Source organism: Schistocerca serialis, chromosome 4 (assembly GCF_023864345.2).
Source record: "Schistocerca serialis cubense isolate TAMUIC-IGC-003099 chromosome 4, iqSchSeri2.2, whole genome shotgun sequence".
In the NCBI taxonomy this organism is placed as follows: domain Eukaryota; kingdom Metazoa; phylum Arthropoda; class Insecta; order Orthoptera; family Acrididae; genus Schistocerca; species Schistocerca serialis.
Window position 1 is genome coordinate 636,477,899 of NC_064641.1, and position 21,706 is coordinate 636,499,604.

The window sequence follows — 21,706 nt, forward strand, 5'->3', positions numbered from 1 at the left end:
TTTGACTTTTTTTGAACTGTTTCTCTATCGACTGATATGTTACTTCACATCACAAATGTTTAAAACATGTGGCTTGTAAATTTCGATTTGGCACACGATCTTAGTGTTTTGTGCTTTCTTTCGGTAACAGCTATGATTTTCGTCTTTTGTAATGAAATTTTTGTAGTTCGTAAGTAGATCTGTGCATTTCATGTTGTGCTTCTTATATTACAGTTTTATAGTCAGCATATAGCAATATGTTGAACCTCTCATTCCAGATTAATTTTTGGCGATGCCCCATTTTCCAATTTTTGTTGTTGATTAAAAATATAGTGTAAATAGCTAGCATTTATCGAAGAGAGTTGAGGGGGAGAATTGTTTGTAAATGTTTCTCCAGTATATAGTCCTTCCTTCCATACCTATGGCTACTTACTCTTTACCACATTCATTAGTATTTACCACATATTTGTTGAGATACTCTATCGATAGCTGTTCTGTATCTACAAAATTAAGACCTATTTCTTTGATACACTCGCTTTTTGTTCTATATGATCAACAATTGTTCATCAGATAATAACGGTTCTCTGTAGCCAAAGTTGCTAATGTAGGCAAGTGCGATGGTGACTTAGATGCACCCAGATGGACTCCCGGTGAGAGAAATTTCGCCAGTATTCTGTAACCACCAAGGAGAGCAGAGTTCACGGCATGAAGTCCCGGGTCAAATTCCAGAGGAGCACATTAGGTGCTAGTACAGGGTTTCATCCTCTCGCTCCTCTCACACTTTTCCTCCCTATCATCATCATCATCATCATCATCATTATCATCCACATCAATATCGTCATAATCCCCAACGTCATCGTCATCATCATCCACATCACCATGACCCGCATCATTAAGTATGATGACTATCATCATCATCAGAAACATTAGTAGCAACAACAACACACTACTTACACACTCATTATAGTCACCTACACGGGACACACATGACGTAAAAGCCATCAAAATGGCGTCAGTCGGAAAAAAACTTGCACCAGACCTTGAAGCATATTAGTTCACTTTGCCTACAATTAATAAACACTACGCTGTTGTGGCACTCCTGCTGTCAACTATTCCTTACATGTAGTTCATAAACAGAGGTGGATAAGTTTATTCCCCGCTAATTTTTCCATTTTGTCACGTCACCTTTCTTAAATATGAGCACTGCTTGTGAATTTCACCTCATATTTTCAGGAATTGCCTAAATTTAAGGAAATCTACCGCATGTTTCCTCAAAAGGCTCTGAGCACTATGGGACTTAACATCTGTGGTCATCAGTCCCCTAGAACTCAGAACTACTTAAACCTAACTAACCTAAGGACATCACACACATCCATGCCCGAGGCAGGATTCGAACCTGCGACCGTAGCGGTCACGCGGTTCCAGACTGAAGCGCCTAGAAGCGCACGGCCACACTGGCCGGCCATGTTTCCTCAAGTACACTTTTATACCACCTGAATAACAAATTTTTCTACTTTTGCGCCCCTGCCTTTCAAATCGGCTACCATAATCTTCGGCTAAATGGGCAGAAAGCTGTCACTATATTTGTCGCCCAGAAGCTGAAAGAGGGCGAGGTGACATGACAGAAATCTCCGCTATGGCCCTAAAGTGAGACTGGTTGCCACACGAGTAGCCCCGCTGGCTTCAGCCGAAGCTGGAATGTTGTCGACGAGCCGGCCGCGGTGGCCGTGCGGTTCTAGGCGCTCCAGTCCGGAGCCGCGCTGCTGCTACGGTCGCAGGTTTGAATCCTGCCTCGGCCATGGGTGTGTGTGATGTCCTTAGGTAAGTTAGGTTTAAGTAGTTCTAAGTTCTAGGGGACTAATGACCACAGCAGTTGAGTCCCATAGTGCTCAGAGCCATTTTTGTTGTCGACGCAGCATAGTACGAGGCACCAACAGTCACGCTTCGTGCTCCAGCTATGCAGTAGTTGTCATCATCCACAACCAGTTCTGTGAAGTACTTCACGCCAGTCATTAACTTGACGAGGGTCATCCAGTCTTCACTCCTACTAAACTACTGGAAGCCACGTAGGCTAGCTGCAGGTCTATGCACTGCGCCTAGTCCTCATGCTGCCGGGAGCTGAACTGGTGCTTTCCAGCTGAGGGCTTCAACCAACTCCAGGGCGTCTACACGAGTTGATCTCACTACTGCCGAGCTGCTGCCTCCCCTCCGTGTACGCAGTCCGCTACCGCAGGCTTGAATCCGAGGGCCGCTGACACTGCCTCCTACATCGAGGGTCTTTGGTTCGCCACCAGACTCGGGTTCCTGTTGCACCGAGGCTATCACAGGCTGTTAGCTGGTCGTGCATTTGCGGCAAACGGCGTCACCGCTCTGCACTGGAGTTTTACTGCTGCTGCGTGGCAGCGTCCAGGCCTCGACGCAGCTCTACACTCTCGAAGCACTTCGACCTGTAATATTGGGCACTGGCATATCGAAATATCGATATAACTAAATCAATTACTCCTTATGTATAATCGATATTTGTACGATTGACATGACGGTAACATCGATACTTGGGCGCTATATTCGGATAGCATCATCACCATCATCTGACTCATAGCAGAGAAAACTCAGCTCAACTTTCTTTTAATATTGATATATTTGCAACATAAGAATGCTACCTACAGTTTTTTGCTTTGAAGTTCTTGGAGAGATTTTGACAGCTGTCGGTAGTCTATTTTTGTAACCTCCTCCCACTTGCAATTGAGGTTGGCAGAAATGTCTGAAATGTAATTCTCGAAACCTCTTCAGTTTTTGCAGTTCGTTGTGTGTTTATGTTAGTGGTTTTACAGTCTGACGACAAAAAAAGAAAATCCTTCTCAAAAGTGATGTGTGGAAGCATTTTAAATCAAACGGTTTTCCTCAGAGAAGTAAAGTGAAGGCAGTAAATGCCAACAAATCAGTTGTTTGTAACTTCTTTGTGAGATAAGCATTGGAAATGATTTTTTCATTCATATTGTCTGTATTTTGAATAATTTTGGTTATGTATCGTTTCTCTACATTTTTTCGTTATAGTGCAGTATAAGTTTTCCTCTAGATTTCTTTGTTTATATGTAAATATGTATAATTAAATTTGATTTTCTTTCATTTTTAGTAATTCATATAACCGACTCCTTACGGTTTAGAATAACGCAAGCAATCATAAGTTATAATCTGAATTTTAAAACAACTTTTGGTACCAATATATCGAAATATCCATATATACTACTGGAAAATGAAAAAGGAACACCTTGACGCAAATGACTGAGGAAAGCCACCACACTTGCACGGGACACAATGAGAGGGCAGTTAATGCGATGAGCAAAAGCGCAGCGCTGCAAACAAACTAGGAACTGCATTATCAGTTGTGGAATGTTGCAAGCTTCGCAGGAGTTGGTCACCTTCAGAACCAGCCAGAAGCTCCTCCTGTGTCTGCAACTTTGGTAGCATGCAGTGGCAGAGTGGACGTGAAACATTTGGGCAAGTGACAGTGTTTCAGCGAGCACGTAAAGCGAGTCTGCGCGAGGCTGAGTGATCATAGCGCATTAATGTGTTAGACGTGAGTCGAGAGGTCTCCACAGTGCATCGATGTTGTGGCCAGTGGTCAGCAGAAGGTGCATGTGCCCGTCTGCCTGGGTCCGGACAGTGGCGACAAGGAGATGCACTCCAAGACCGTCGCGTCTTACGAAGTGCCACCGCACAGCGACTTAAAAGAAAAGGGGGGGAGGCACTGTTACTCAGGGATTATCACCAAGTACCATTTGCAACCGTCTCTGTGAAGCACGCTACGTTCCTCCCTGCCGTTTGGGCTTGTACCGCTCACGCCCCAACATTGTGCAGCTCCTTCCAGTGGTGTCGAAACAGGCGCTAATGGAAGAACGACTGGAGACTGCCTTCAGCGATGAGAGTTGCTTCTGCTTTGGGCCGATGATGGCCGCATGCGTATGTGGCATCCTGCAGGTGAATGCCAACGTCTGAAGTGTATGTGATAGGAGCACACAAGGCCAACACCCGGGATAATGATGGTGTTGGTGTTGGTGGTGATGGTGGGGTGGGGTGGGGGTTGGGGGGGGGGGGGGGCGGGGGAGCCATGTCCTACAATGGCCATTCTCCTCTGGTGATCGTTAGGGAACATTGGGCGCCGGCCGGTGTGGCCGTGCGGTTCTAGGCGCTTCAGTTTGGAACCGCGTGACCGCTACGGTCACAGGTTCGGATCCTGCCTCGGGCATGGATGTGTGTGATGTCCTTAGGCTAGTTAGGTTTAAGTAGTTCTAAGTTCTAGGAGACTTATGACCTCAGATGTTGAGTCCCATAATGCTCAGAGCCATTTGAACCATAGCCATTTGGAACATTGGGCAGTGTACGGTGCATCCAAAACATCATTCAGCCTGTTGTCCTACCGTTCGTGCACCTACAAGGCGGTACATTTTTCCGGTATGACGATGCACGTCTCCAAGCGATAACTTCAATCTGCATTAATGGGAAAGGACGGCATACAGGGTACTAGCGCTGACACTTCGCACACGCTATCGACTGTACTCGCCATGAATGGCTCTGCGATGTGATTGTTGCATATGTCCTCAAGAGTGTATCAAAAAAATATCCGTCTGCTGGGTCGACGACTTCATTGTGTTCTTTTTTCATTTTGCTGCAGTGTTTTTATTCGAATATTGGTCGGTATAGAGTCACCGTAGTACTAGATTATAGTGAATATCGGCATTTATCTTCCGCTGTACCAACCGTATTATGCACTGCTGACCGCCTCTTGCTACCGTCTGCCGTAGTCCGTTCATAATTAGTTTAGAACTGACAGTTCAGCAGGAGCATGTGGAGACGTGGTGCAGAGTTGCCACGTATTGCACAGAACACCCGTATAATCTTAAACTTCGTTCACTGCGCAAGCTGATCATTGTACCGTAATGGAACTGACATCACTTTGTTCTGGAACAGCTGCACTACGTTTCCCTTTCCTTTTTATTTTCGGCGACAGATTATTCGCACGATCTACCGGTGGTTTACGAAGATACTGTTCTTGACAACATCATCGAATCGTCAACATGCGGGAAACTATTTTGTAGTTGAAGTTAGTTGAACACATAAAGCAAACTTAATCTTAAGAATACATCACATTTTAGTCTACGCCAAACGGGAACTCTGTCAGAGTTTCCTAACACTAGACAGTTTCACTTAAATATACTTGTGTGCAATACTTAAGAAAGTAACTTTCTCATGAACTCTCACTGCCAAGTAACAAAGCTCGATGGAACTTGGGCTATACATAGAAACAAAGATGTAGTACAGAAGGTAACAAAAACAAATACGCAACAGAACGAATAGAAATGACACTTTTATTCAAAGAAACAATTACATTGAAGTCGCCGCGAGTTTTTTGGTAACTTGCGCATTGCAAAAGACGGGACATAATTCTTAATAGGTTGTATGATCACTAGGGTCAGTAATGCATACTCTGCAGCGTGTTACCACGAGCGTGGTAAGGAGGTCTTGGGGTTGGGCGTTTCGTGTTTCCACCAACGTAGCTGCTAGCTGCTGGATGGTTGTTGGTGACTGTGGGCCTTCTGCAGTACGTCCCCGCAATGCATCCCACACGTGCTCGATGGTATTTAACTCGGGGAAAGAGGCACGCCAGGCTATTCGCCGAATACATCACGTCCAAGACGTTCCTACATGTGCTGTTTGATGAGGTCCCACACTGTCATCCATAAAAATGAATCCAGGGAAAGAGTACCATATCACAATAACGCTGATTGCTGAGTGTACCATGTTCAAATAGCTGGAAGTCAGTACGCTCATGCAACATTATGTTTGCCCACACCAAAACACCTGGTCCACGAAAACAATCATATTCGACAATGCTGGAGGTTTCTTCATTCGATGAGATGTGGGAACACTTTAAGACACCCAAGGACATTGGCGAAAATGATAGTTTTAATGGTCCTGGTTGTAAGGTGGCAGAATAAATGACGGTCAATTTCGCACCTTTCATAAGAGTTTTATACATCGTAACGGGAAGCTGAATATAACACTTAACTTACTTCGGCAGTAATGAGCAGATTTGCCTATAAGTATGTAATGCAAAAGGGATGACACTCAATCGACAGTATTAACACACCCCTCCTATATAATTCATGTCAATGAGCAGAAGGTGAAACAAGCAGCGAGAGGAAACATTTTGTGGGGAAGCCAGCACGGGCACACATAAAAGACTGCACCACGGGAGGCACTACGGAAAGCACACACATGTGAGTGGGCACGAAACGTCGGATTCGTGGAAACGAACTAGGAAGGAGTAAAGTGCCGAGATTTCGGCGCAGTTCAATGGTAGGGCCCTTGCGATTGGTAGAGAGTTTCCACAAAATAAGAGGAACACTCCTATCGGTCGAAAAAAGCCGTGACGTGGAGAACGAAAGAACCTGGGTGGTGAGAGAGTTCGGCTACGAGAAAGACGAGAGCGAAATTTTGGTAGACTCTTCTCCGAACTCGCGGCAAGTGCAGAACTTAGTGCATAACGCTCTGTACGCGCAGAGGAGAAATTTGACTGAACACTGCCTTCACTGCGACTGACATTCAGCTAGATATTAGCTGTAGCATCGTTGAGCTCCCACTGTGGGGAACCAGCCAGTTGGTTAATTGTCTTTGTGAGGACTGAGAGGGCATTTTAATATGAACCCTGCTCCAGTCACGCGCATGCATATCGCTATATTCCAAAACTAGGGATGAGCGCATATTTTCTCGCATCGCGAGAAAGATAGGGAGAATTTCTGCTGAAAAAAATCAGCAAAGGCATAATTAAATTTTATAGGAATTTCAGTGGGTGAGAGCAGCCATGAAGACGACAGCTCATCGCAGCTCAGATAAATACCGCACGCAGAGGCATAAACTTGCTGCTTCACCTGTTTGCGTCCACTGTAAACTCGAGCGACCTTGGGTAATCTTTTGCTCAACTTATCACAAAACTAACCATCCTCCGTAGACTTGATTGTCATCATAAAAAGTACCAAACTTTGAACTGGAATCGGATGATTTATCGTAGTACTGGCCAACATCAGGACATAGTCGTAAAAGAAATTTTGTAAAGAAACTTCTAGTTAAAATTTACCATTGTTGTGTTTAGGATTATTTCTTTTTCTGAGGACGAGCTGCGTCCGTTTGACAACTGTCGTAACATTGTCACATTATAAACTGTGTAAATGCGTGCATTTCTGTGATAAGTTTGCAACATTAAACCAAAGTTATTTACAGCTTACACAGTTGTTGTTGATCAGACACGAACCTTACAAGGTGTTATGGTGCAGGGAGGCACATTGTTGCATGTCCGTAGTGATCTCTAAAATCTTTGAACAGGGTACACTCGCCCCTTCACGTTATTGTGACACTGTACTCCATCCCATGCCGGTCCTTTCAGGTGTGCATGCTCCACTGACTTCATTTTTATGGACGGCAATGCGCGACCGCACAGAACTGCGCTGCTGGAGGAGCCCTTGGAACGTGAGGATATTCGACGAATGGGCTGGCCTGCCATTTTTACCGACTTAAAACTCACTGACCACGTTTGGGATGTGTTGGAGTCATGCACTGTAGCTCGTACTCATGCCCCAACGACCATCCACCAGTTTTCAACAGTGGTGGGAGAGGAATGGAACGTCCTACCACAAGAACGCGTACAAATCTTGGTGGCAGTATGAGAGCACGTTGCAGAGCATACACGCAGTCCGTGGTTAACCACACCCGATTAGGAATGATGTCTCGCCTTTTCTAATGTTGAGGAAATCTTCATGAATCGCGGTGACTTGACAGTAATTTTTGTACCATCGTCGTTTCTGTTCGTCCTATTGAGTATTTCTTTCAGTTACCTCCTGTACTGTATTGTACTGTAGCAGTTCTTTGTAGGTGTTCTCCAAGTCCCATCGAGCAATGTACTCGTAATTTGGCAGTGATACAGCATTAGTCTGTAAGTTTTCCACACAGAAATCAATGTCTCCTTTAGTATTAGCGGGTCCGCTTCTCATGCCATGTAGTGGCCAATTGAGCGTACTTTGGGGTATCCAAATATTTTTGATCAGATAGTATATTGTGAAGAATAGTTTATTTCTCCGTTAACTAGTTTCGGAATTAAGTCTTTCATCATACGGCAGCGACAATTTCTCGCATAAATTTCACATATTATCTTGAGGAGAAATTTAAGTTGTATAGCACAAAACAGCGATCTTCTTGCTTGATGTGTTCGAAGCTGAACCATGAGCGAGGAGCTGCCATTCCTCCACAGACATTCATGCGCTTCACAGTTAAGTGTGAGGGTGAGTGAGTGTGTGTTGTCAACAGCAGACAGGGAATTCACGAATTGATCAATGTCTATGTCGAGTTAAAAATACGGGTAAGTGTGATATACATGAAATTTATGGTCTACAAGACAAATTGGATTCATCAAAAATTATTGAATATTTACGATACACAGGGCGCCCGTTATTAAAGTTCCAGTTTAAAAACGCTGTGTAGAGAGAACCACTGCTCATAATGACGTCAAATTTGCGCAGAAATTTATTGACATAGAGGGAAACATCATCGAACAAAAAAAAATTAACGAAAAATCTGCCAATAGATGGCGCTGTCAAGAGTCTTGACGTAAATAGGGTCGGCCACAAAACGCAGATGAATCGTAATACAACGGATATGGTTTGAGTTGTACATTATACCATTCGTACTGGTTCAGCGTGCATGACTGCACAAGTTTGGCAGTCAATAATTGTGGCGCAGTTACTTAGGTAAGCTCATCCACCACAGTATGGTTGTACCATATCGGATAGGAAAAAATCGTTTTTTTAATTGTCCTTGGGCCAAGAACCGGATAAGAAGCAAAATTACAATCGGTTTTTAATAGTCGTGGTACTGGCGCAAGGCATGTTCAGTGTGCTGTCCACCGTTTTCTGCCACTAGTTGAAATCGAGCAATAGCATATTCCACAACAGTTCTGAGTGTCTCGGGGGTCACGTTCAAAATACATTGCACAAAGCTTACTTTCAGTGCAGCTACGTTCGCAGTTGGACCCCTGAACACGTCTTTCGTATAACCCTACAGCCAGAAGTAACGTGGATTATAGGGTGATCTGGAAGGCCAGGCTGTAGGAAAATAACGGAATTCTGAAATGCCTCCGCAGCAGCCGCTTCGCTGGCTCTGAAATGTGCGGAGGAGCGCCATCTTACATAAAAATGATCATATTCACACATCCATGTTGTTGATGGGTTGGGATGACTTTGGTGTGCAAAAGCCTCTTATGATGTTTACCAGTTACGGTAAACGTAACAGGGCCCCCACGACTCCAGTTTTCTTAAAAAAATACGGCCCTATGACAAACGATGTAGTCAACCCGCAACACACAGTCATCTTTGCAGAATGACGTGGTACCGGTTAATGTGGGCGCAAATTTTCAGTCGCCTGTATTCTGTAATTCTGCATATTTTCATGTCCTTGCAGGTGGAAATGAGCTTCGTCTATCCACAGAATGTTCCATGGCCATTCATTGTCCTCTTGCATGCGAGCAAGAAATTACAGAGTGAACTTTTGTCTTGCTGGCAGGTCAGCAGGGAGCAACTCCTGAACATGGATGTTTTTGACAAACTGCCTATTGGCTTCTGTCTCGGGTTCTTCGGCCGACGTTCATCTAATGATTTTTCTGACGTTTCGCCAGCACTAGTGGCTGGCATTGTCAAAGCTTCACCCTCCCATTGCCGGTGGTGAACTGGAGCCGAGCTCGCGGGTGCAGACTATACGTACCTGGCGCGCCAACGTCCGAAGGCTTCTACGCGGTCATTTCCGGTGCGGTTCTCCTCTTGCTACCTGCGACGGTCGTTCGCTGCAGTACGGGAATCCAGGATCCGTTTACCTTAAGGCTTTCCTCTTTCTTGTTCAAACTGTTTGCGTGTTTTTGTATTTCTACCGCTTCTCTGAACAAGCGCGTGTGATAGTGGTTCTCTACAGCCAGAACTTCCGTGTCGGCGAATTTTATTACGTGGTCGGTCTCATTCAGTGCGTGTTCTGCCACGGCCGATTTCTCCACCTGCCCCAACCTGCAATGTCGCTTATGCTCCTTGATCCTGGTGTTAATGGATCGTCCAGTCATTCCGACATAAACTTTTCCGCATGTGCATGGTATGCGGTATATTCCCGACATTGCAAGTGGGTCTCTTTTCTCCTTCGCCGATCTAAGACACTCTTTGATCTTCCTTGTCGGTTTGAAAATCGTCTTTACGCCATGTTTGCGCAATATACGGCCGATTCTGTCCGTCACTCTGGGAATGTATGGCAGAAAGGCCGTACCCGACATTTCTTTTTCTGGTTCCTTACTTCGCTGGGTGTTTGGCTCTGTTACGCTTCTAATATAATTTGTGGAGTACCCATTGCTCCTCAGGACAGTTTCCAGGTGTTGAATTTCTCGTTTGAGGTGTTGCGGCTCACATATTCGTCCTGCTCTCGTTACGAGCATACTAATCATGCCTCTTTTCTGGCTCGGGTGGTGGTTTGACAGTTTGTGCAGTTATCGGACTCACACGGACCCTCCAAATCATCGAATGCCATGCGCTCCGCTTGCCTTCTGTATCCACCCTTCCCCAACATGGCTCCTGTATGAATTCATCCCCTTCTCCCACCTCCTCCTTTACCTCCAACATCTCCAACTCCTTTACACTGTCCACAGGCCTGATCCCCCCCACCCACCCCCTGGTTTCCTCCTTCCTCTCCATCCCCCACCCATTGCTGCACCCATATCGCTGTATTCCTCACTCTCTCCACCTCCACACCCTCCACTTTCTTCATCAGGGCAATTTCCTGCGCCTCCTCCTCCCGGATCACGAAATTCGCCGTGACATATACCCTTCCTTCCAACTGCAACTGGCCTTGTTCCCCCCCCCCCCTCCCCAGGGCCCCTTTTTCCTCTCCTCTCCTCCTCCCAGAGCGGCTTTCCCTCCTCCCCCCCTGAGACCCTGCACCACATCCTCACCTCTTTCCCTCCCACATCCCTCCCACCCTGGCCCTCTTTGCGCCCCATCTGCCCATCTCCCCCCTCTCTTCCCCTCCCTCCCTTCTTCTCCTTGTGCCTGGCAGATCCTCCATTTTGATCATCGTCATCAGTGTGCCATGTCAGAGTTGTGTTTGGTGCTGTTCTCCTGTGCGTCGAGAGGTGTGATTTTAATTGTGTGCTGGCCTTGTACTTAGTGTTACTGTTGGTGATTGTTACGTGCTACGCCATCCATCGATACTTTTATGCTTCGGTCATACTGCGCCTTGTGTTCTTTTAACTGTCTCACTGAGCGGTTTATCGTTGCGCTACTTTTTGACTGTTTTATCTCCATTTTACAGTTGCCCCTTTTTGTCTATTGTCTTCCATAATGTTCCCCTTTTTTATATCTAAGTACACCATGTTTTCTCCTTTATGTTATTTTTAAATGTCTTCCATTGCATGTTCTATGTCTTTCGGCTGAAGAGCAGCGATATGCTTCTGCCAGCCCGCCCCGATGGGGAATTGAAATACAATAAAGAAAAAAAAAAAAAAAGAATTATGGAAGCTGTACTCATGGAAATGCAGCGATGCTTTAGCTGTATCGACAGCCTTATAGCAGTGTATGAATATCGGTAGTAATTCTTCAAAATATCGATGCCACGTGTTATTTGTGAAGCGGCAGCAGCTGCGGGACTGACCTGTCGACGTAGTCGCCGAGGAAGAGGTAGTTGGCGGCGGGCGGGTGGCCCAGCTTGTCGAAGTGCCGCAGCAGGTCGTCGTACTGGCCGTGGATGTCGCCGGCCACGTTGACGGGTGCCTCCAGCTCCAGCAGCATCGGCTGCTGGAGGAACAGCTCGCGCGTCGACAGGCACAGCGTGCGTACCTGCCACTCCGCCAGCGACGCCTGCACGCAAACACACACACACGCTTTCCTCATCATCCTCTCTAACTTCTACATAGTCTGTCAAATCTCTGCACAACAAATACCAAATTTTGGCTCTACTCAAGACCATTATAAAGAAGGAGTAGCTTGAACAACAGTTTTGGACTGAAATTTCGTTCATAAATAAGGAGGCTTCTGCGGCTGGTGTCACCATAATAAAAATTCTGTGTGTACTGCTGTAACGTAGCAAATTATTCTAAACCTGAACACCTTGCAGTGAAGTAGTGTGTCTTGCCCAGTACCTGATGAGAGAGCTTTTTAATTCTCTCATGAGGACAGCTTTCTCGGTCCGCTGGGGCACCGCGAGCTAGCTATCGCGGGCGTATTTACGGAACCGTAAAAATCTCAGTTCAATACCCTAAATACTTTTCGAAATATTAAATTCTACCTAAAACCCTGGTGTTACAAAACTAAGCTAGAGTCTATACTGTATTCATCTATAGTATCAGTAGAAACTGTAACAAAAAGGATTCAATTCATAGAAGTTAATTTTTGTAGACTTTCGTTTGCTTTCATTGCAATAGCTGCTGACGCAATAGTAGCAATTTCGAAAATTATTGTTTAATTATGCTTTGTTGTGTGAATGTTGTTGAGAGAGTGTATGGAGGACATATGTAAAGTGTGGCTGTTTCATTTTATTAAAAACTGTGTAAAATGTGTCTTGGGAAAGTTCCTGTGTAATCATGAACCATGTGGCGTATCTCCCAGTGTGCATGCCTTTGTATAAAAGCAGCCACAAGAGAAGTTTGAAATTGAATCAATTACTATTTCATTTCCGCGAATAAACCGTATTTTTTTAAATTAAATTTGGTTTCGTAAAATTAGAATCTCTAAGTTTCCTTTAATTTACGTCTATGGTCACAAACTTTTTGTTAACAGATTACCGGTTTCGGTCTTTAATGACCATCATCAGATCTGTTTCATAAAAACAAAGTCCTAACGTGCTGCACCGAGCGAGGTGGCGCAGTGGTTAGCACACTGGACTCGCATTCGGGAGGACGACGGTTCAATCCCGTCTCCAGCCATCCTGATTTAGGTTTTCCGTGATTTCCCTAAATCGATTCAGACAAATGCCGGGATGGTTCCTTTGAAAGGGCACGGCCGATTTCCTTCCCCATCCTTCCCTAACCCGAGCTTGCGCTCCGTCTCTAATGACCTCGTTGTCGACGGGACGTTAAACACCACTAACCTAACCTAACGTGCTACAGCCATAGTGGCATCGTCAAATGTTAAATGCGGAATCAGCAGGTTGTGAAATTAGAATCTCTTTTATAAATTGCTCTCTGTGATTCTATTGGATGACTTAGGAATTACCGAAAGTGTGAGCACGCGAGCTGTTCCAATAGGCTGCCTAAATCATCAGTCAATAGGAATTAAGCATCTTCCGTGCTTTGTGGAGGGGTTTGTAATAAGGTTCTGTGTCTCTAAGAGTCACTCGGGAACCTTCTTGCAGTGCACACCAATGTTAGACCGCTCTACGCAAATTCGTTCCACGATGAAGAAAATCTTACGTTTTGTCGCCTCTCGTATCATAAATGTAAAGCAGTTGCATTATTGATAAATTTGGTGGAAGCTTGCATATTTTAAGTGGTTTTGTTTGGAAGTTGCGCGTGAACTTTCTTGTCGTACTTAAATTCCACGTGGCGTGTTTCGTGAACATCATGACACATAATGGCGAGCACTTCTTCATAGGAAGGCCACTGAACGACTGCATGTAGTACCTCGCGAACAGCAGCGGGTTAGAGATTGTCGAGCCCGTTAAAATCATTTTGGTCAGAATGATAAACTTCTGGCTGCTTTCGTGTGGAGAGCTTGTCGTCGTAACAGTTATCAGCTTGCACCAACACTACACTGAAGAGCCAAAGAAACTGGTACACCTTCCTAATGTCGTGTCCCCTAGACTTAGAACTACTTAAACCTAACTAACCTAAGGACATCACACACAACCATGCCCGAGGCAGGATTCGAACCTGCGATCGTAGCAGCAGCGTGGTCGCGCACAGAAAATGAATGTAACGGACACCCTTGACATTAAGTCTCTCTTCACCAACATATCAGTAGAATAGACTATCAGCACCACTCACGAACGGATACCATCTGATGCGTGTCCTAGCTCGTGGTTAGCATCGCTGCATCTAGATGGCGGGGGCACGGGTTGAATTCCCATGCCCAGGTCGGTGATTTTCTTCGCTCGGGGACTTGATGTTTGTATTGCTTTAATCATTTCATCTCATCTTCCATCACAAAGACGCGCAAGTCGTCCAAGTGTCGTCAAACAGAAAGACTCGTAGCACGTGCCTGAACAAACACAGACGGGCTCCTCCAACCAGTAATGCCATACGATCATTTAATTTCATCGAAAATCGGTGATCTAGTGCTATAATGTTTGTGGTCAACATGTTGCACCTAACGGGATAAATATTAAGAACAGGCGGACGGATTTTTTCATTCAAGCATTTGAGCGAACTGCTTTTAGCTCCGCAGAGTTCTGCTCACGCTGTCGGTTGTGATACGGGGACTACACATTCGTCATGTAGCTTCATGGAGAAGCATAGTTGCGTAAGTTACAGCAGTATATTAACAGTCTGCATACGAACGTCCAGTTCACGCTATAACAGGAAGATGACGATGCAGTGCCTTTCGTGAACTTGGAAGGTCTACGAAACTCTCGGTGACAAACTGGAGCACAGCGTCTACCGGAAACCTACCCACACCAGTCGCTATCTACTCGCCGAATCCTATTCTCATCCGGCTCAGAACTGAACCGTCCTATACACACTGATTGCCCGAGCTCACCACATCAGCGGTAACAACAGTATCAAACAAGAACGAAAAAAGTTGCTAACACCTTTAAAATCGAGCAGTATGGCCATAAAATAGTAAGAATAACAACTAAATTCAGTAGTAAGTTAAATACGGAAAATAAATAAATCAACTCCCGTGGCGCACTTATTTCAAGGGAGTCGGTGATGGAGTAAGCACGGTGCTTTGCAGAGGACGTATCAAACCGGCACAACAAATCGGTCCTAATGGAGCACCAGCGTGATTGTGGGCAGGCTATTAATTTCCAAGAAGAACTAATATTTACAGGATGGCCGTGGATGCACACTCGCAAAATATGGAAGGCAGCTGAAATCCTCAGCCACCCTGAGAACTTTAACAGGGAAGGCGACTACAAGTCACTGGCGGCCTGGATGCCAGCGATCGCGGTACGACGGGCCGCGAGAGATCACAGAGCAGCGGCCAACTGCAGGAGAACACGCCACACAGAAGCTTGTCGCTGACTCGTAGCGGACTACCGATTACTAGCAGGCGTGTCACCCACAAATATTCTGAGACATATCCCCTCCCTCCGTTCTTACACCGACCAGTGGCCTTTCAGAGCCAATAACACTGAGAAATATGGCGTCGTTCACCTTATGACACCTTTAGAAATGCAGTTCACTAAAGTACAAATTACCGAATACTTTAGTCTATGCCCAGGGAAAGGCCGCTGCAACATGGCCGAAACGTCGGTTAGTTCATTTTAGGACTAGCGGAGAAACGCGGCATTGCCAAAGTATTTATTTATTACAAATTTCTATTATTCCATCTCCTCCCCACTCTCTCCCTATCTCCTCTTGCCTCCTCTCTTAACATCTCCTACCCCTTTTCTATTCCCCTTCTCCTTTCCCTCTATCCACCGAGCCCCTCACTCCTTATCCAACTCTTCTCCCTCCTCTCTTTATCCATGCCGCCTGCCCCTAACCATCACCTCCACTCATACCCCTCTCTGTCCATCTTTCCTAGACACTTCCTAACAGCCCGAACTTTAAGTACAGTTAGTTTTTTCGTACATAATGTGTAGAATTCACAAATGGAAAATTTTCGTAGTCAGTAACAGAGCATAACAGTCCGCAGTGTAACATGAAGAAGATGTCCGGTTGGGCTACCGAACACATACGACTTGCGGCACCTAAGACATTCAGAGATTTTTCTGTTTTCGTGACTTATAATTAACGTGATTAATCCAGGATAGTCTAATATCCAGAAGAAGCCCCAATACTTTTGCTGATGTTCGTGCGTTAAATCTAAAAGGACCGTCCGCAGCTCGTGGTCGTGCGGTAACGTTCTCGCTTCCCGCGCCCGGGTTCCCGGGTTCGACTCCCGGCGGGGTCAGGGATTTTCCTTGCCTCGTGATGACTGGGTGTTGTGTGATGTCCTTAGGTTAGTTAGGTTTAAATAGTTCTAAGTTCTAGGGGGCTGATGACCATAGATGTTAAGTCCTATAGTGCTCAGAGCCATTTGAACCAATCTAAAAGGACCCAGGCTTATCGTATTCAATAGTTACGTTCGGTGTTTTCGTGTAAAGAAAAATAAAGAAGATTTTTCACGCGACAAATTGACACCGTTCCTCATCGACCTTTCAGATCGTAGGTGAGTACCATTATCCATCCACGACCAACACAGTTCCAGACTGACAGGTGCAGTATATAAGCAGCCACCATCTGCATATTGTAGCAAATAAATAATGGGACCAAGCATGTTTTCCACACAAATAAGTAGGGGACATAGAGTAGCTCTTCGACGTATTCCTTTCCACGCTGAGAAGAGTCTGTACAAACTGTTGTTTTGCTTTCTAATGTAAGCAGTTCTACGGTAGGTGAATCACCTAAAACTTGCACCGCAAATATTGCGGAAATGAAAAATACTGTTGATATGCGGTTTTCACAGGATGGATTGGTAGTAAGGGGGCTCGTATTGTTACCCAAGAAACAAGTTGTAATAATACTTAGAAAGGATATTTTTTGTGCAAACATACACTTTTTTAATTGGAATAATGCCTATTGATATTAACAAACTGAAAGTAGGGAAAATTAGAATGTCTGTGATGTTTTTTGCAGGTTTCTTGTGCGAGCCGTTTACATGATATCGTATTTTGAAAAGTTCCCACACCGGCTAGTACAATACCTGCGGTAGCAGACACTAAAGAACAACACAAGTGCAAACACAAGTTACGTTGATTCTGACGAGTAACGAGACAACTGACCACCACAGGTTGTGTTTAGAATGACCACCGGCAGCGGCACTGTACGCTTCTAGTCTGGTGCGGGATGACTGCTGTACACATGCTAGTAGCATTTCAGCGAAGATGACCGAGCACGTTACATATCATCGGATGTAGTTGGTATGTCCTTGCAGGCAGCGTCTTTCAGCTTCCCCCCTCTGGGAAAAGTATACAGGCGTCAAATCATGGAACTGGGCCGGTCAATGTACGGGTCCCCTGGGTCCGATCCAACGATTTGGAAACAAATTGCGAAGACATACTGTAGTATTTCGTGCTCTATCGGCTGCACAGCATCATGTTGGTACCACAGGCTCCTCCTAGTCTGCAGAGGAGCTTCTAGCATCCGTGGAAGATGGTGCGTTAGGAGGCTGCGACACGTGCGCGTTAAGTGTTCCGTCTATGAATCGCCGGCCTTCACTATCCCACACCACAAGTTTACACTCCGTGGTCGCTGACATTCCACCTGACGAAACCAACGGGCACTGTCAGCAAACCAATAGGGCTTGTTTCAGCGGTTTACCTGGCCATCGCTGGTAAATGTGGCTTCATCACTAAACGAGATACATGATACATCTGTCTTAAGGCCCATGTACATAAGTTAATGCGATTCTCATAATCGTTTCCGTCCAGCTCTTGATGGAGAGAGATGTGATGGGAATGGGCTCTATGTCGACGGAGAATGCGTAGCACACTTTCCTGACTCATGCCAATTCCTCGTGCGATTGTGCGGGTGCTAACGTACTAATCAACTGCAACAGCAGCAAGAACATTAATTTCCCCCTCTTCTGCTGTCACTTTTTTTTCTGTTACATTGTCTAGTTGTTACATTACCACTTTCACATAACTGGTTGAAGCGGTTGATAAATAATTGACGATATGGTTGACGTCTATTGCGATATCTTGCCGCATAAACAGTACAAGAAAGAACTGCATCTTTCTACACTTTCCAAACCCCATGCGCATGTTTGCTTTTTCCGCATTGGTAAATCCCATTGTCCTCTCACGACATACTACTTGGTCTGTCCCACACTACATGACTAGCAAATCACAATGATCTCGAGAAACGCACAAGCATACAAAGCAAACATCGCAAAATCGTAGTTAGCGGCTACGCAGGTTGAGTGGCACAGACAAGTGTCAGTGTGTAAACTTTTTAAAATACGATATCTTGTAAACGACTCGCACAATATAAACAGACATTGTTCAATTTAAAAAAATATAAGTCTGCAAAAACGCACTTAGTAAGTATTATTACAGTTTGTTTACTGGCTAACAGTACGAGCCTCTGACTACCAATCCATTCATGAAAACCACAAATCACTAGCACTTTCCATTTCCGCAGTATATGCAGTCACGATTTAGGTGATGAGATACATATCTGTCATAAATAATCAATCACAATTTCAGAAGAACAGTGATGTTCATACCTACTATACTAAATGAAAAAAATGACTTATTATCAGTTAATAGAGATGACTGTAGCTTAGAAAGAAGTTCAATATCTATTAACAAAAATTTTGGATACTTTGTCCAATAACATAAAATGTCTGACAGATAGCAAAGCAAGTTTTGAATCAAAATTAAACTAATTTCTTATGTAAAACTCTTTCTATTCAATAGACGAATTTTTGTTTAAAACCGGCTGGGTCTTGAAAAAGTCTAGTTTTAAGTGTAGTTGCAGAAGCAGGACTGAAAAATATATTAATGTTGAAACTATACATGTTTCGTACCCCATAAACTAATTCGTTCAAATTATCTGTGGAACTTGTAACAAACAAACTAACTTACTATTAAAGTGTAATAATGATGTTGGGGAGCTTACATGACAGTCTTCCGAAGAAAGGCGACGCTGTCTTCACGAAATCCGTATGGGTAAATTTAGAGACCCAGTACATAAGGAAGCTTGTGCAACAATTCTGCTGCCTTGATCGTGTATCTCGTGTAGGCATCATGAGAACAATATAAGAGATTACGATGCTTATCAAGGCTGCTCAATATACGAAGGGTATAGGATGGAAAATCACTGATATTGGTACGAAGTACTCTCTGCCATGATCAAAAGAGTGGTTTGTGGGCTGTGTATGTAAATGTAGTATGGATATGATTTCCTGATTGGACTACTATATTTTATAGCATTAATAAAGGTAGTCCTTGCCGTAAGGATGACCGTTTAAATTGTCGCCATTCTCCCCAGTTCGCCTCTGATATTCCTATCGCTGCGGTCTTCTTTTCTGATTGGGGCGCTAGAAGCTTTTATCAAAGGAGTTGTCTTCCTCCTAAGGCGCTCTCGCACGAGGGCTTACTTAGTCTCTTTAACTTGTCGAGTGCACTTGGGCACTCTCTTGCAGACTCACTCTCGCGTTTAAGCTGCAGCTTAGCTGTACGAGAGTACACAAAGCGACAGGTCTTAAAATCTAGGCAAAGTTAAATTTAATACCTCTTCCAGCAACAGCCGAAGATGTTCTCCTTTGGTCAAAAACGCGTTTGCCTCAACTGGGAGTTCCTGTTTATGCATTCGGCTGATTTCACATCTTATTTATCTAAAATTTTGAAAGACTGTTAACCTCAGGTGGGCAGTTGAAGCTATTAGCCCAGGATGTAATGTAATGACATCAGTGGGACAGTACATCAGAGCACTAGTAATACCTCAAGGAAGGTAGAAGAGGGTTTCACATCTCTCTTACGCCTGACTTCTGGAAAGCAAGTTTGGCATTAGTGAATGTTATGTAACAAATAGTTCACATTGCACTTCTTCAAGCCTTAACAATGCGTTTGGATCCTAAATGAAAGTGTTCAATGTAAGGAGGCATTTTGAGCGATCTCTTTCCAAGCAGACGATCAAAATGTAACAAAAAGTTTTTGGAGTGGAGATATTAATAAGGAAGTAAAGATTACGGGGCTCTAAAGGTGTTGAAATTCAGTTGGCATTGTGTGAAGCAGTACGGCTTTCACCTACGGCTCTTGTTTCCTTTTTGCACTTGTTCAACTACTCCAAGGTATGCACGTTAGTAGTACAGGTCCTCCGCTTCTACATCATATTTCACCATCACATGTACAGCTACCCTGGCTGCGTGCAGATAAGTGCATAGATTTCCATACAAACTATCTTCTCTGCTGTCTTATTAATGAATACTGTGCCTCACATCTCTCGTCGATCATAACGCTCTTATCTGAACATCACGACAGAAACACCCGTTCGCGTCAGAGTAAAATCCTTTCTGACCCGCCCCATCGTTCAGCCACTTTCTGGAATACCTTCTCAGTGGCATGAACCCGTGTATGGAATAACTTCCGCATTATATTAGAAAACTAAATAACATCTCCAGCTTCAGAAAACAGCCAAAGACTTCACAACTAAAGCAACAATAAGGATTACCATAGTTCCTGTATGCCCTCGTTACCCTTGTATATTCTTCTTTCCAATTTCAGAAACTATGATGTTAAAGAAAGTTCTGTGTGTCTGAAACCCTGGTACGATGTAAGAGGGACCTGACGGCCCTAATCATTATCATGCAGTCAGCTTTCAGTGCCCACCACTAGGTGCGTGCTGCGAGCCACAATCAAATTACGTTGTAAATGGGAGTGAAATTTGCGTCCCATCGATCAGGTTGTCCTTCAAAACTTTATGTATTTTTTTCCTTTGAAACATAACATATTGGCTCTTATGATACAGGTCACTGTTTCCCGTGCGTCTGTGTATGACTTAAACCTTTCACTATCATTGGGACGTGTGTCGTACTATCGGCTCATTATCAGAGAACCAGTGGGAAGTTGCTGCATGTTATTACAGTGTGTCAATGTCCCAGCAGTAGAGGCAAGCCCGCTAATGGCTTGCAGAATTTTTGTAATAACAGATTTTGCCTGTAGGCTGTGTTGTTTTCAAGTTTCACTGCTAACTCTCTGCTCCGATTTGTCGCACAGAATTAGTTCGCACCTGCAGATAGGCAACCTACTGAATACATTTGCAAAGAGAGCTACTGTCGCGCCTTCCCGGACAGATCGTGTCAATGAAATGCAGGCGTTTATTGACGCTGGCGGCGTCACGAACGGTGTCCATGTTGGACAGCTCTATTACAGTTACAAACTTGGAGAGACACTCTATTTGCGCTCTATCCACCTCCCTGCGTTGGAAAACGAAACAGCGGGAATCACTTTTTCGTGTTGTCACTTGTTACTATGACATTAAGTAAAATAATAATACATTAATGTCTCTCATTCCGAAAAGGAATTGGAAATGGAAGGGTTAATATGTTGAACTCAGTGGCTAGTTGGCTGTCGGGATTTATAAAAATCTAATGCTTTGTGTTTCTATACCACTCTGACAGAATCTCATTTGTCTTAGTTTATTTCACTAAAGCCGTAAGTACTTTTCTTTGAGTCATCAGTCTTCTCACTGTACGTCACACGAATTCCTCTCCTGTGCCAACCTCTTCATCTTAGAGTAGCACTTCCGAACTACGTCCTCAATTATTTGTAGGATATACCCAATATTTGTCTTTCTCTACAGTTTTTACCCTCTACAGCTCCTTCTAGTACCATGAAAGTAATTCCTTGATGTCTTAACAGATGTCCGATCATGCTGTCCCAACTCCTTGTCAGTGTTTTCCATATATTCCTTTCCTCTCCGTTTCTACGCAGCATTTCCTCATTCCTTACCTTATCAGTCCATCTAATTTTCAGCATTCGTCTGTACCACCACATCTCAAGT

General features: G+C 44.4%; 1 protein-coding gene across 1 annotated transcript in view; it reads right to left on the reverse strand.

Moving 5' to 3' along the window:
- Nucleotides 1-21,706, reverse strand: part of LOC126475483 (serine/threonine-protein phosphatase PP1-alpha-like) — a 552,942-nt gene that overhangs the window by 340,840 nt on the left and 190,396 nt on the right. The window contains exon 2 of the mRNA XM_050103382.1: nucleotides 11,707-11,912. Coding sequence (XP_049959339.1) covers nucleotides 11,707-11,912 — 206 coding nt within the window. The remainder of the gene's footprint in view (nucleotides 1-11,706; nucleotides 11,913-21,706) is intronic.